This window comes from Molothrus ater, chromosome 2 (assembly GCF_012460135.2).
Source record: "Molothrus ater isolate BHLD 08-10-18 breed brown headed cowbird chromosome 2, BPBGC_Mater_1.1, whole genome shotgun sequence".
Classification (NCBI taxonomy): Eukaryota; Metazoa; Chordata; class Aves; order Passeriformes; family Icteridae; genus Molothrus; species Molothrus ater.
The window spans coordinates 33,845,646-33,858,849 of NC_050479.2; the positions used below are offsets into that span (position 1 = coordinate 33,845,646).

General features: G+C 45.1%; 1 protein-coding gene across 2 annotated transcripts in view; it reads right to left on the minus strand.

Moving 5' to 3' along the window:
- SLC9A7 (solute carrier family 9 member A7) overlaps positions 1–8,045 on the minus strand; it is a 69,024-nt gene extending 60,979 nt beyond the window's left edge. The window contains exon 1 of one of the 2 annotated variants that reach the window (XM_036385609.2): positions 7,647–8,045. In XM_036385609.2, coding sequence (XP_036241502.1) covers positions 7,647–7,923 — 277 coding nt within the window. In that variant the 5' untranslated portion in view covers positions 7,924–8,045. The remainder of the gene's footprint in view (positions 1–7,646) is intronic. The other variant, XM_036385616.2, reaches the window with a different exon arrangement.
- Positions 8,046–13,204: the final 5,159 nt, after the last annotated feature.

The window sequence follows — 13,204 nt, forward strand, 5'->3', positions numbered from 1 at the left end:
TGTCAATGTGGGTCACTTGCTATTTTTAAACTATCATCAGTTACAACATCTTTCTGTTAGTATCTCATATTCAAAGCAATGGCAAAGGTTAACAGCAGTTTTCATATTGAATCCAGCTCTGGAATTAATGGAACAGCCTCTGAGTCTCAGAAGCAATAACTCCATTCCCAGTGTGTTGGCACTGCTCATGGTCATGGCATGCCCTGCTGCAGAGCTGACACAGGGAAGACTCTCACACATAGGTGACACCAAGCCACATGAGCAGCTTTCTCTTCACCTGGGTACTGATGGCAAGAAATGCAGGTGCACACACCACACTTCCATAAACAGCCAGTACATTAAAAACTGACATCTTATGCACAGACAAGTTAATTGCATTTTAGAATCCTTTTATAGCATGCTCCTTTGTTTCCATCCCTTTTATTGTTAGGAAGAGTCCCCCAGTTTTAGAATAAAATAGCAGATGAACATGTCAAACTTACTTTAAAAAAAAAATCTCCTCAATCCTAGCTTAATTTTTTTAAGTCTAAGTGAGAAGTGAAGACAGCTATGGAAAGGTATGGCATTCTGAATAAGCAGACCACTTTATTTAAACATTTCCACAAACCCAGCCACCAAGACCCACAGGTCTGCTGCTCAAACTCCCCTCTCCAATGAGCTTACAGGGTAACAGAAGAGGAATCAGTAACACATTCAAATACACTTAAAATATGCAACAGGTACTCTGGTGGCTTCAGCTGCCTTTAAAACCATCTCCTACAGATCTATTTTGACAAGGAAGAGGCACTTTGAAAAAAGCTACAAACAGAGAAAGTGGCAGCTGTGGAGAAGTAGCCCAGGCTACAGCCAGCCCACAAGTCCCACCAGGGTGGAATTAGGGCCAGGACCCTCCGTGGCAGCAGCTCCACCCATTGCTGAGCCATCAGGGACAGCAGCGTAGCCAAGCCCACAGACACCCTGGCAGCAGTGCTGACCCACCAGAGCTCTGCCAGGAGAGGGTGTGAGCTCTCTCCATGTACCACTCACACATACATCTGCATCTAGAGAAATTAAGAGCTTCCAGCCATGTCAGCTTCCTTTGGCATTCCTTTGAAAAGCAACACGGAATACCAAAGCCTAAAGAAAGCACAAGAAACCACACACCTCCTCTGGCTGAAAGCAGAGCTCATCTCCTCAACTTCAATTCAGAGAGAGCCTTCAACTCTTTCTCCTCAGTAAAAGAAAAAAACCCCAACAGTTTCTTCCACCATAAACTCTTTAAGTACTTCTGAAGAAAAGTGATTTGTCTGATTTCAGGACATGGAAAAAAAAACCCAACCAACAGTTTCCCACAATTTTGCTTTTCTCCCTTCACACTTGGTTAATTGCAGGCTGAAGTGCTTTTTAATAGGGGAGAAAAAAATCAGTGTATTTTAGCTAAATTACTTATGTCTGGTAGGCAAAAAGATCTGAACTGCTGAGAATGACTGTGTATTCTTTACAACACTAGTAAAAAACCCTTCAACATAAAACACTCCTCTAAAATTGCATGTATCACATTCTTTCAATGTAGACACCACTCAGTGTAAAGCAGGGCAAGAAAGGCTATATTCAGTATTTAACAGGGTTAAAGCTTTAATCCTGAGTCACAAATAAGTACTCTGTGTTGGGGGAAAAAAAAAGTCTACAAGCTGGTATTTCTGGCTGTCAGCATGGAAACAACAGACTTGAGTTAAATACTGAGGCTGTCTCAAACACACAGGGACAGTTCACAGCCCAGTGCTGGACTCAGAGCATTCAGCACATAGGCAAGGAGAGAACATCCATGGTACACAACACCTGTTAAAGACCTAGAGAGAAGCTACAAAATATTTTTACTTCTGGCCCCTAACAGGCCAAGAGACATAGTTCTAGAAAGCAAACTGTGTCCTCTAACATTTTTTTCTTTTAATAATGGTAGAATCGAGGTTCCTGCTTCAGATATCTTGTTTCTAAATCAGTTGAGGGTGAAGCTGCCACCTCTGCCTAATGGAGATAATGGTTGGGTTGGAATAGCTCCCTAGCAGAAGCAGGAAATGCTAAGTAATGCTAAATGCTAAAACTAAGATGTTTTCAACTACTCTGCAGAGCCAATAGGTAAGGGGAGCCCAACTTTCAGAAGGAAAGAGTGGGGGAAAGGGCTGCTATGCACCCACAAAGAGACTGAGGATATAAGAGGATCATGGCTAGCTGAACCATGACAATTTTCTGTCACAGGGAATCACTGCTTGCAGAGCTATCTCCATGCACTGCAGGAAACCATCCTGGCTTGGAGTCCAGGCCAAAGCCTTGACAAGGGAGAGTTTGGGTAAGTCAGAGGCAAGGCTTACATCTGCTTCCACTTGTGCTGGGAGCACACAGAGCAGAGGTCTAGAGTTCTCTCATCACTCTGTTAGTGAGCCTAGGACACTCAGTACTTCATAAAGGTGTTTCACAGGTTGCACATATACTCCTAAATGGTGCCCAGGACTGCCTGCACAGGTGACACAGAAACACTTCCTGATGTATGGATAATTACTTTGGGTGAAGGCAATTTCAGTGTTCAGGTGTTCCAATCTTTCTATAGCACAGGAATTGAGAAGGGTTATTAAAGATGCACTGCAAAGGAATCACACACACACACATCTACAACCACTTCTATTCAGCACAATATTTTAAAATTAAATTTCTAAAAGAACAATATCTGAATTGTTCATTCTGTTTGAATAACCATTTACAGTTCATTACATAAAATTTACAATGTAGTATTGTGAAATCCACAGATAAGATTACACAGTAGTTGCCACGCATATTTTTGTTAACACAGCCAAAGAAACTTTCCCTTTCAGCTTTCTCTCACCATCCTTAAAGCAAAGGCCTACTTTACCAAACATAAAGGAGACAGGTGAGAACCCAGGCCTCTCTCCCACCAACCTCTTGCCAAAAACATAGACCCTTAAAGACTAAGTAAAGAAACACTGAGGTGGGGATACCATCAACACCTGAGAAGTAACTCTGGGCATCCTGTTGGACTTGATAGCTTTTATACAATCCCTCACCATCTCCTTTTCTGTTTTCTCATCTGCACCAAGAGCAGAAGCTACTAGAGTAGCTGCAGATGCTCTGCATCTACAGACCAGTTCAGTCCTTGTGTTCTTTCAGGAAGAATCATTGGCAGAACTGTTCAGAGACATATTTCTACTGCAAAGCAGCAAAGAAAAGCTGAAAGTGGTTCCAAAAGAAACTTTCTGAAGTGGACAAAGGAAAACCTCCAGCTCCTACAGGGCCCAGACATGTGCAACATGAACCTGCCATGGAACCACCTCACTCTGACAACAAGCTTGTGCAGCAGACATCAGGTTACCTCCCCTCAGCTGAGCACACTGCAGCCAACACAACCAGAGCACTCACACAGGAGCAGAAGGCAGGCAGGTGTGTAAGCTCTGCAGTATTACAGACCTGGCATCTGTTTGGGATGACTTTCTAAGTTAGATGAGAATTACAGGACGTGCAGAGGACAACCTTCCCCCTTCAACCTTTGTGTGGTTCCTACAATTACACAGTGCTGCAGAGCAGTACCAACTTTAACAGCCAGGTGTGTCACCAAAGGCTTCCTCAAGCAAAAGAAATCCAAGTTGCCATTTCTCTCTTCTTTGGCTTATGATCAGAGGGTATTGTGATCAGAGGGTATGTCATGATCAGAGGGTATTCTGCTGCTGATTTGGCAGAACTTCCTATGAAGATGAAGTTAACAAACAAAAATGAACTTATTTATCTTAATTAAATACACTATCCTTATAGAAACAAATTAACAAAACCCCCAAACCCACAGAAACAACAACACCCCAACCCACAGAAACAAAGAAAGAAACCCAAAATCACTGCCCTGGGGACTGTAGATTGTACTCCAAAGATATTTCAGAAACACCAGCAATTATAAGTTATCCAACCACCCTGCCTAAAGACCTATCTGAAATACATGCAGGTTAATAAAAGCTATATAATGTTTCTTCTAAATTTCTCTCAAAAGAAGAATTTATAATTTTTCTATCCAGCCACATGCCATAAAGCAAACTTAGAGAAAAGGTTTGAATTACAATTAAAACATACTGAGCAGTCAAAAAGCTGAGCAAGACTCACTTTAGAAGCCTGTAACAAAGTGATTTAAAATAATATTCAGGAAGAACAAGCAGGTTGCCAGAGAAAGGATAATGTTCTCAAAACTGGCTGCTCAGTTATGATCCTCAATCTAGTATTAGGAGGCTTATGTCAAAGTGGCTTATTAAAAACCAAGACTGACATTATTTTGCTGGCAGTGGAGATGAGTTAGGTCATCTCTAGCATGTGTAGATAGATAGTAGAATTCTAACAGAGAGCACTGCAGCCTGATGAGATAAAAATAGACCTTTTCTGTATCTACTCTGTGGATACAGAAACTTAGTCTGATACAGAGTATTGCAGAATAGATATAATGTTTTTATCCTGAAGATTTACAGCTTCTCTCTCATTTGTTTTCCACAAAAGGTAACAGCAGTACCATGTTCCTCTTCATATACTGCTTTTTTTTCACTGTGCCCTAGTCCAGTTTGCTTTTACTTTCATCTGCAGCACTAGCATGTGTGGCCCACAGACAAGAAGGTACCTGATAGGACTGACACCTATGCTGATTCATGGGTGGCCAGTTGCCTGAATTACCGCTTCTGAAAAGGGACAAAGTAATTGCCTAGTGGCAGTGATGCCACTGCTCCTGCAGGAGACATCTACTTATCTGGGTGGCTGCTTCCTAAGGAGCAGGATAACAAGAGCCCACCATCACCTCCCACCCTTAAGTCCACCTGAGCTGTCCAGGTGCATGGTCCATGTCCTGTTGCTCCTACTACTTGGTGATGTTTCTTGGTAGAGAACCAAGAAGCCTGCAAAACAAAGTCACTACCAAACCTCTTCAGGAAAAACATGTTGGAATACTTTATCCTCCAGCTCAGACCAACACTAAGAACAGCAAGCACCATGATCACTATCTCTAGCTGAAACACATGTGTCAGCAAAGTTTCAATTCCCTTATTTCTCTGTTGTGGATTGGTGCTTGCTTGGGTTGTGTCAGATTTTTTTAAATTGTTCTGTAATAACTTGCATTAGCTATATTAGCAATACTGTTGCTGGAGCAGCTGACACTCGCTATTATTTAACTTCCACAGAGCAGCACCTTGTTACAGTTTCAATGCTAGAATTCAATTCTATTTAGCACTAATAGATATGTGTGCTTTTAGGACTACAAACTCTTTCTTTGACATGTTGCATTATGATTTTGTGTTTAAGGCAGAGTGATCAAACATATGCACTTTAAATAGATATACAACTTTTTTAAAAGTGCATTTCTCAGATAGCAAGTTATCAGCAAAATTGAAACCCATCTATCAGTTTAACTGCTGTCTTTTAAACAACAAGGAAGGAAGAGGAGACTTATGCCCAGTTAGCAAAAGTATAACAAAGTTACTCCGGCACTTGCTGCAATGATCTGTGTGCTAGAGCACACATAGAAAGTCTGTGAAATGTTAAAGTGAAGCCAGGTCTCAGCAGAACTTTACTAGCATGGAGGTTAACCACATTAGGTAGGAGCTGAACATACTAAACATGTTTCCTAGGATGTTTGCCATGAAAAGGCAAGAGTCAGTTTGTTTGGGAGGGAGAACAGCATGTATTTTGATATAATAAGGGGACTCATTTAGAAGGCAAGTATACTGGGGAACAATCTATGAAAGTAAAATTATTTAAGTGAGGGCACACCTAGAAAATGTAACAGTTTGAGCCAATTATTCTTTTATGGATGCTGCCAGTGGGGCTGAAAAAGATAGTGCCTTTCCTAAGACGAAATTTCATCATTTGCACATCAAATGGGAACCTGACAACCCTTTCACAGATCATGAACTGCATGTTAGAGCAAACTAATTTGAGTTTAATGAGAGGCAGAATCTCTCCAGCTGAACAATTTCTCATTTCCCACGCAGCTCATCAAAACACATACCCAAATGCCCTTGATGCCCTGACACTTGTACTGCATGCATTAGCACACCCACATGCACAAGATTTTCAGCATAAACTAAGCCACTAAAGTGATCATAGAAACATAATAAATGAACTTTCCAAAGGTGACAACACTAGGGTAATACCTAAACATCTTCAATACCACCTTACCCTGTCTCTTTTCCGATCAATACACACAGTTAATCTACTGTCTCCTGGGCACTTTTCAGCTGCTAAGCATTATCATGCCAGTGCATAACTTACTTATGTGCCCAGCTGTTAATTTGTCAGTTTTCAGCAATGAGCATACGTGAAGTACACAGCAGTGCAGCAAAGAGATCAGTGACTAAGAGCAAATTGGGATGGTTTAAGGGAAGCATCAGCAGAGGAAAATTCCACTGCTTTGCAAGCAATCACATAGCTCTCAAGAGCAGTAGTACTCATCGGGGAGGAAATGCTTCACTTTCCCCCTCCCCTCGAGTGCTGAATTTCTCATGTGTGGTTACCCTCAATATGCTTATCCCGACCAACATCGGGCAGGTGCTTCACACAGCTCAGCAGGAACAGATTCCGCTGGTGAAGAAGAAGAAGTGCCCCCGGCACTTATGGCAGCAGCCAATCACCAGCAGACAAATAATTTTTCAAATGGATGGCTGCTCTTCACCGCAGCGCACCGAGCACAGCCGCGGAGTTCCCCGCGGAGCAAGGGCTCTGCGTCCCCAGCTCAGGCTCACCTCTCTGCTCTGTGCCAGGCACTGACAGCACCAGGGGGAGCAGACCAGCACCATGAACACCATCCTGCAAAGCCCAGCTCCTCCGGGCCATCAGCCCCACAAACGCAGGGGAGACACACAGCTTCTTCTCCTGAGGGATTTACCGTCCCTTTACTCACATCCACCGAGAAGAGGGGCCCGGAGTGGGCGAACTCAACTCGGTAGAGCCCCCGTTCCACTAGGGGGGCTCGGGATGAGCCGCAGCCAGTGTCAGGGTGTCTGCTCAGTGTCACTGCGGTCAGTCGGGATCCGCAAACGCGGACCGCCGGTGACAGCAGCGCGCCGACAGCCAGGGAGCAAACCCGGAGGCTACACACGCTCCTTTCCGCGTGGTGCGGCCACAGCGCGGCGAGGGCAGCGCGATGGCGCTTTCCAAAATCATCTCTGCCACGACCTGCACGGCTCGGCACTCCATGCTGCTGGAAGTACGGCCGGCGAGCTGCCTTTCTGCGGCGGGAGGGTCACCGGAGCGCCGTCCCCGGCAGCACGGCCACGGCGGCGGGGCGCACCTTCCCGCCGGACACCGCTCCGCTGCCGCACGGGAGGCTGCGGTCCGCGCGTCCCCCTCAGTGTCCTTCTGTCCCCAACCCCAGGAAAGGCGCCGGTGAGGGGAGAGGATCCAGGAGCACCGGCGGAGACGGTCGGGCTCTGCGGCGAGGGGCTCCCCCTGCCCGGGGCTTGGCCTACCGGGCGCTGCCGCCCGCCCACCCGCCGCCGCGGCTCGGTGCTGCTCCGGCGGCACAGAGGGGCGCGGCCGGTGCCGGGCCCTCTGCCGCCCCCCGCCCCTCCCGGCACCTGCCGGGGCTGACACCGGCGCTGAGGCGCGGGCGGTGCCGCGGCCCCGGCGGGACTCACCGTAGATCATGGCCAGGCCGGTCTCGTGAAGAAAGCGGACGCGCCGGTGCTTGAAGAGCCAGATGGTGAGGATGGTGAGGGTGAGGAGCAGGATGAAGGTGAGCAGGCTCACGCTGTCCTGCCGGTGGCTCTCCTCCGCCTCCTTCTCGGTGGCGAGCTCCTCCATGGCGCTGCTGCTGCCGCCGCTCCGCTCCGCCGCTCGCAGCCCCCCGGCCGCCAGCAGGAGCAGCGGGAGCAGCGGGAGCAGCGGGAGCCGGCGGCGCAGGGGCCCGGCCATGTCTGCGGGAGCCGGGATGCCGCGGCGCCCCGTCCCCCTCCCGCGGCGGCGGCCCTCGGGCACTGCCCACCGCCCGCCCGGCCAGCGGGGGAGGGAGCGGGGAAGGGAAAGAAGGAGGGCGGGAGGGAGCGGCCCCGGCGCGCAGGAACCCGCCCGCCGCCGCGGCCTCCCCCGGCCCCTTAAAGGCGCAGCCCCGCCGGGCGGCGAACGCTGCTCCGCCGTGAGGAGGCGGTGCCGCTGCTCTCCCCGTGCCCGGCCCGGCCCGGCCCGGCCAGCCCCGCCCGGCGGAGGTGTCGGGGTGGGCGAGGTTTCCCCCCGCCCCCGCGGGGCTGGCTCTGCTCCGGGAGCTCCAGGAGCCGCCCCGGTGCCGCGGGCAGAGCGGTGGTGCCCGTGCCGCTCTCCCTCCCCGCGGTGCAGGGCAAACCTGTGAGCGGCTCTCACACCGGGGCCGTGCTGGAAATCATCACCCCAGAGCCCGCCCTGCCCATGGCCCGGCTCGGACTGGGCCGGGAGCGCACGGCCCCGTGAGAGCTGGCAGGCAATAAGCGCTCTCGTCTTTTCCTTTCTCTCCTTTCTCTCCTTTCTCTCCAATACGACGTAGGAAAACTTACAAAACGTAAATTGCTGGCTTGGAGGTTTTCATCCAGGTACATCCTACTGGACATTTGCTTCTAGGAAACAAGACAATTGTAGGAAATAAATAGAGAGCTAGTCAGCAATTTTAACGTGATTTTTTTTTCTGAAAAGAAAAAGAGCAATATGTTCACTGTTTGAAAATCATCTCGAGTTGGGGAGATGAAGGAAAGAAAAGTCACTTTTTGCAAGCAACCCAAAATCAGCACTTTCTCCTTTAGCTTTTTTCCCCTTTTTCTTAAATGATTCATAATCCCTTTAAAAAATGAAACATTGAGCAGTGAAATTGTTAGGGTTTAAAGAAATACAAGCAGCTGTAAAACTATGTTTGTGTTTTCTTTTGGGGTTTTGTTGGTTGGTTGGTTTTGGTTTTTTGTTTTACCAGCCTTGGCAGGAGAGTGCTCTGCCTTTTTCTACCAGAGGAATACCCCCAGCTTCCAGTGGTGGTGTAAGCAGTGCTGACATTTCTGCTCCTGGGGCCTTTCTCCCAGAGCTGTTTTCAATCACAACATCTAACATGTATTTTTAGTCATTATTTTGTGTAAAAAGGAAGCACAATAACTTTGGCCATATTTTAAATTAGTTACATGCCAGAGCTTATCTCCTTTAGTGTTGTGCTCTTTCTTAACATTGTTGCCATGTTTCTGAGGGTATTTATTGGGATGCTCTAGTCACAAGAAACTTTTATCTCCTCCTAATGCATCTGGCATTGTCTTTGCGATATATGCTATTTTTCAGAAATTCCCTTTTATAAATATTTCAAGATGACAGCTATGTAAATCTACACTTCTATTTATATGTAGTCCTTTTAAAGACAGTATTTATGCAAACTCCCCTTAACAACTTTAAAAATCCAGTGTAATTAGTTGCAATCATATTTAAGTATTTGATTGTGCAGGGCTGATAGCTTACTTTGATAGCGCCATCATTTGTAAACCTCTTAGAGATGAAAAGAAGTAATTTGCCTTGAAGACCTAGCTCTTAAACCTATGTGAACCATTAAAAATTACTGCCTCAAGGCTGACTTATGTTAAATCTCATATTCAAAATTAACATTTCTGATATAATGAGAGTATTATACCACTGAATCTTTACTGTGTATCTTTAGGATACACAATCTACATACAATGTAACATATATCTTTAGGATATAACAACCTACAGCCCTCCTAGCAGACTAGAGTTATGCACTACAGTGCTAAGTATGTGTAATGCTAATAAAGTTGTAAAATAAAAAAACTGGATAGCAATAACAGGCTCTCCTCTGTGGGTTTGGTTTTTATGTGCTGCATAGTGCTGGGCAGAGTCTGTCACTACATGATGGCTTTTTTTAAGGAGACAATTTCCATGTATATTGTAATTTTATCCACCTCTCAGCTAAGCTGCAGTCAGGGTCTTAAGTTACTTCCTGACAAGTCTTCCACCAATAACCTGTGTTTTATCCTTCTACAGTTCACTATATACTATGTCTCTTGCTCTCCATGCAATAATGAGAAATATCCAGGCATTTTTAAAATACTTAAGGATAGTAGACAAATTTTCCTTTTTTTTTTTTTTAGCTGAACTCTGTTGTTTATGGAGGAAAGTATTCATCAGTTTGATGTGTCAGTGCTACCATCAGGTCAAGCCTTGAACTCCCATGATCACATTTACCAGGCTTTTTCACTGCTATCCTGCCCCTGTAGCCTTGTACAGGTATCACTTTGTCCTAGGAATCTTTCTTCAATTATTTTTATCAAATGAAAAAAATAATGTTCACTACTGTTGTGCACAAAAGTGAGCACAGCTTATTCTTTCTCTGGACTCTGTGGGTGTAATTAAATCCTGTATGCAAAATGGTGATGGCAGCATGATTGTTTCTGTCTGTGCAGAGCATCAAAGTTTAATAGTGATGTAATTGACTTCTCTTCAACTCAGTGTTCCATCTAATAAGTTGTTGCCAGGGAACTTGATATGCAGAGCATATTTGATTTGTACAGGCCAGAGCTTGCTGTCTCTTTACACTCATGGATTGGTATCATGGTGCATAAATACTTAAACTGATTCAAACAGCATCATCTAGAGTGTATGCTATCAACTAAGGAAAAAAGGTATCAGGTTGAGCTTCTTTATCCACCTCTGTAAACCAGGCTGCATCCTTGTCAGAGGGTTGTGTTGACACAGCCCAGCTCCTCACAGTGCTGTAACTCCCAGGTCTCCATGCTCTTTTCAGTCCATTAGGAACATCAGTAATCTCACCTCAAGGGGTAGCTCCACCACTGTAATAGCCCTGCAGTTACACTTTTGGTTCAGACTGTTTTTGGCTGGTCTCCACCAGCCTTGCTAGTCTGTTTTGCACTAAAACTTCATGTACTCTACAGGTGGGACCTCTGCCTGACAGCCACCACATATGTTGCAGAAGTCAGCCTGCCTGCTTAGCAAAACTGTCATTTGATTCTATTCCTGCTTTCTATCCATTTGTTAATTTTGATCTGGAGTCAGGCAGAGATCTTTGATCTGCTTGCTGTTTGAGAGGCCCATCTTGAGGCAGAAACAATGAGGTATGTTTTAGGAGATGGAAGGACAAGTGGACAACAACAGATGTATAAAAAGATTCAAACTGAACTATAAGATGGCAATGAAATAGGTCAGAGGACAACATATAGCCATTCAACAGAGTTCAGCCATACTTGGATGGATGCAGGAGGATTTTTGTGTTAAATGCTAACAAATATTTACATTTGTACATAGTTGGCAATTGACTGGCAGGATTGAGTCACAGGAGTCTGGCCAGAACACCACAGAGACCAATATGGTTCAGCCTACCCTTCGCCTACCAGTTTTGTCTAATTAAAATGTTCATTCTGCCAGAAGCCCCATCAAAGAGTCCATTGAGCATTTTTATAGCTTTGTTTGTCAAGAAAGTCATTGTTATCACATGAACTGATACACACTTTGGGTTTATTCTTATTCCCAGAGCTGAATAATGTCACGTAAGGCAAGTGCAAGATCCTTTTTTCAATCGCTCTCTTTCCAGCTGTTGGTGGCAACATCGTCCACTCCTTGTCAATCACACTGCAGAACTGGGGCTCTATTGAGACCTTTTCTGTATTATGCAAGTCTGTTGAGACTGGCCCTTTGTGCTGCTGGAAGCAGGAGTTTTGAGATTTTCACTGACCTAACATGCTGTTGTAGGACTGATCCTGGTAGAGAAAGGTCTTGCTGTTGCTTGGGCTTATGAAAAATGGAAAATCAAACAAATCCTTATCTTAATTCCCAGAATGTTTATGCAACTGCCTTTGCACACTCACATTTTCTAGCACATTAATCCAGAATGCAGTAGCAAGTTGATTAGCTGTCAGGTCAGCCTTGTAGAGCAGCTGCCATGTCAGCCACACTTCTTTCTCCCCCTTTTTTCTCCTTTCTTCCCTTTTTAGCCAAACCCTCCCATCAGTGTGCTTTAAAATGCCAACCCATTTTGAACCTATAGCTGACTTCTGACACCAGTGGGATCATCTTGTGGGCAACTCCCCTGTGTCTGTGTAAGATATCCACATACCCTAGGATCTCATAAAACATGCCTTATTGAGATGTGAGGTTAAAGACAACTAAGTGTTCTGCAATTGAATTCTGTCATGTTTTTACTGAAAACCATTTCTTTTCAAATCTCCAGCTTGTTGGAAGTGCTAAGAATTGTGACACATCTTTCTGCTTGTACCAGTTCTGTAGAGGTGTCATATAGCTGAGAAAATGTCAGAACTGCCATTTTCCATCAATGCAAGTGCAGAAATCATAATTAGCCTTTCCAGTAGACAAAGTCTAGCTAGAGTAAAAACTGTTTTGTGCTATTTGCAAGACACAGTAGTCACTCATCATGCAGCCACAACTCACAGCTTTTGAGTCATGATAAATTTTCAAGGTGTCTGAGAGGGATATGACTAGAAAATTTATCTATGTAAGAGTGCTCTGTCATCTCCCTTGTACCCAAACAGATTTATTTCCCCTTCTAGCTGTATGTGATATCAGCAAGTGTCATTCTACAAGGAGCAAAGCAAGTTGTCTCTTTTTTCTCAGAAGAAGGCAGTTCATTACCCTTTGCAGGTGCACATCAGGGTTATGACTTTCAAAGTTGTAATCACTCAAAGACTAAGCTAAACAATCATTCTTCTCATCACTCATCACTTCCCACCATGCTCCCCATAAATATTAAAACAAGTGAATATCACAGCTCAAAAAGTGCCACAACACAACCTGTGCCAGAAGAGTCTGAAAAAACATTCTGGAAAAGAGTAAGTGAGCCTCAGTTGAGGCTTGTGATTTATGATATGACCTTGTGCACAAAAGAAGGGTCTATGTAAACATCATTTGAAACTGCAAACATGCACATAGATGCTCCATTAGTGGCAGCTGTCAGTTGACCACTACCAGAAACAGTGTCTGCAAAAGGTTTTCCTGAATGCAGTTCAGAAACAGACAGCAGGAGAGATTGGGAAAAAATGTGGGTACAGTGTGGGCATTCAAATTTGTTGTAAAATATTTCTATTCCATATTTACACAATTATTCAAAACCTTAAGACAAAAACAAAAGCAACACAAAACCAAACCAAAACAACAACAACAACAACAAAAGCACAAAACGCCCCCCCCCCCAAAGCCCCCTGTTCTCTTCT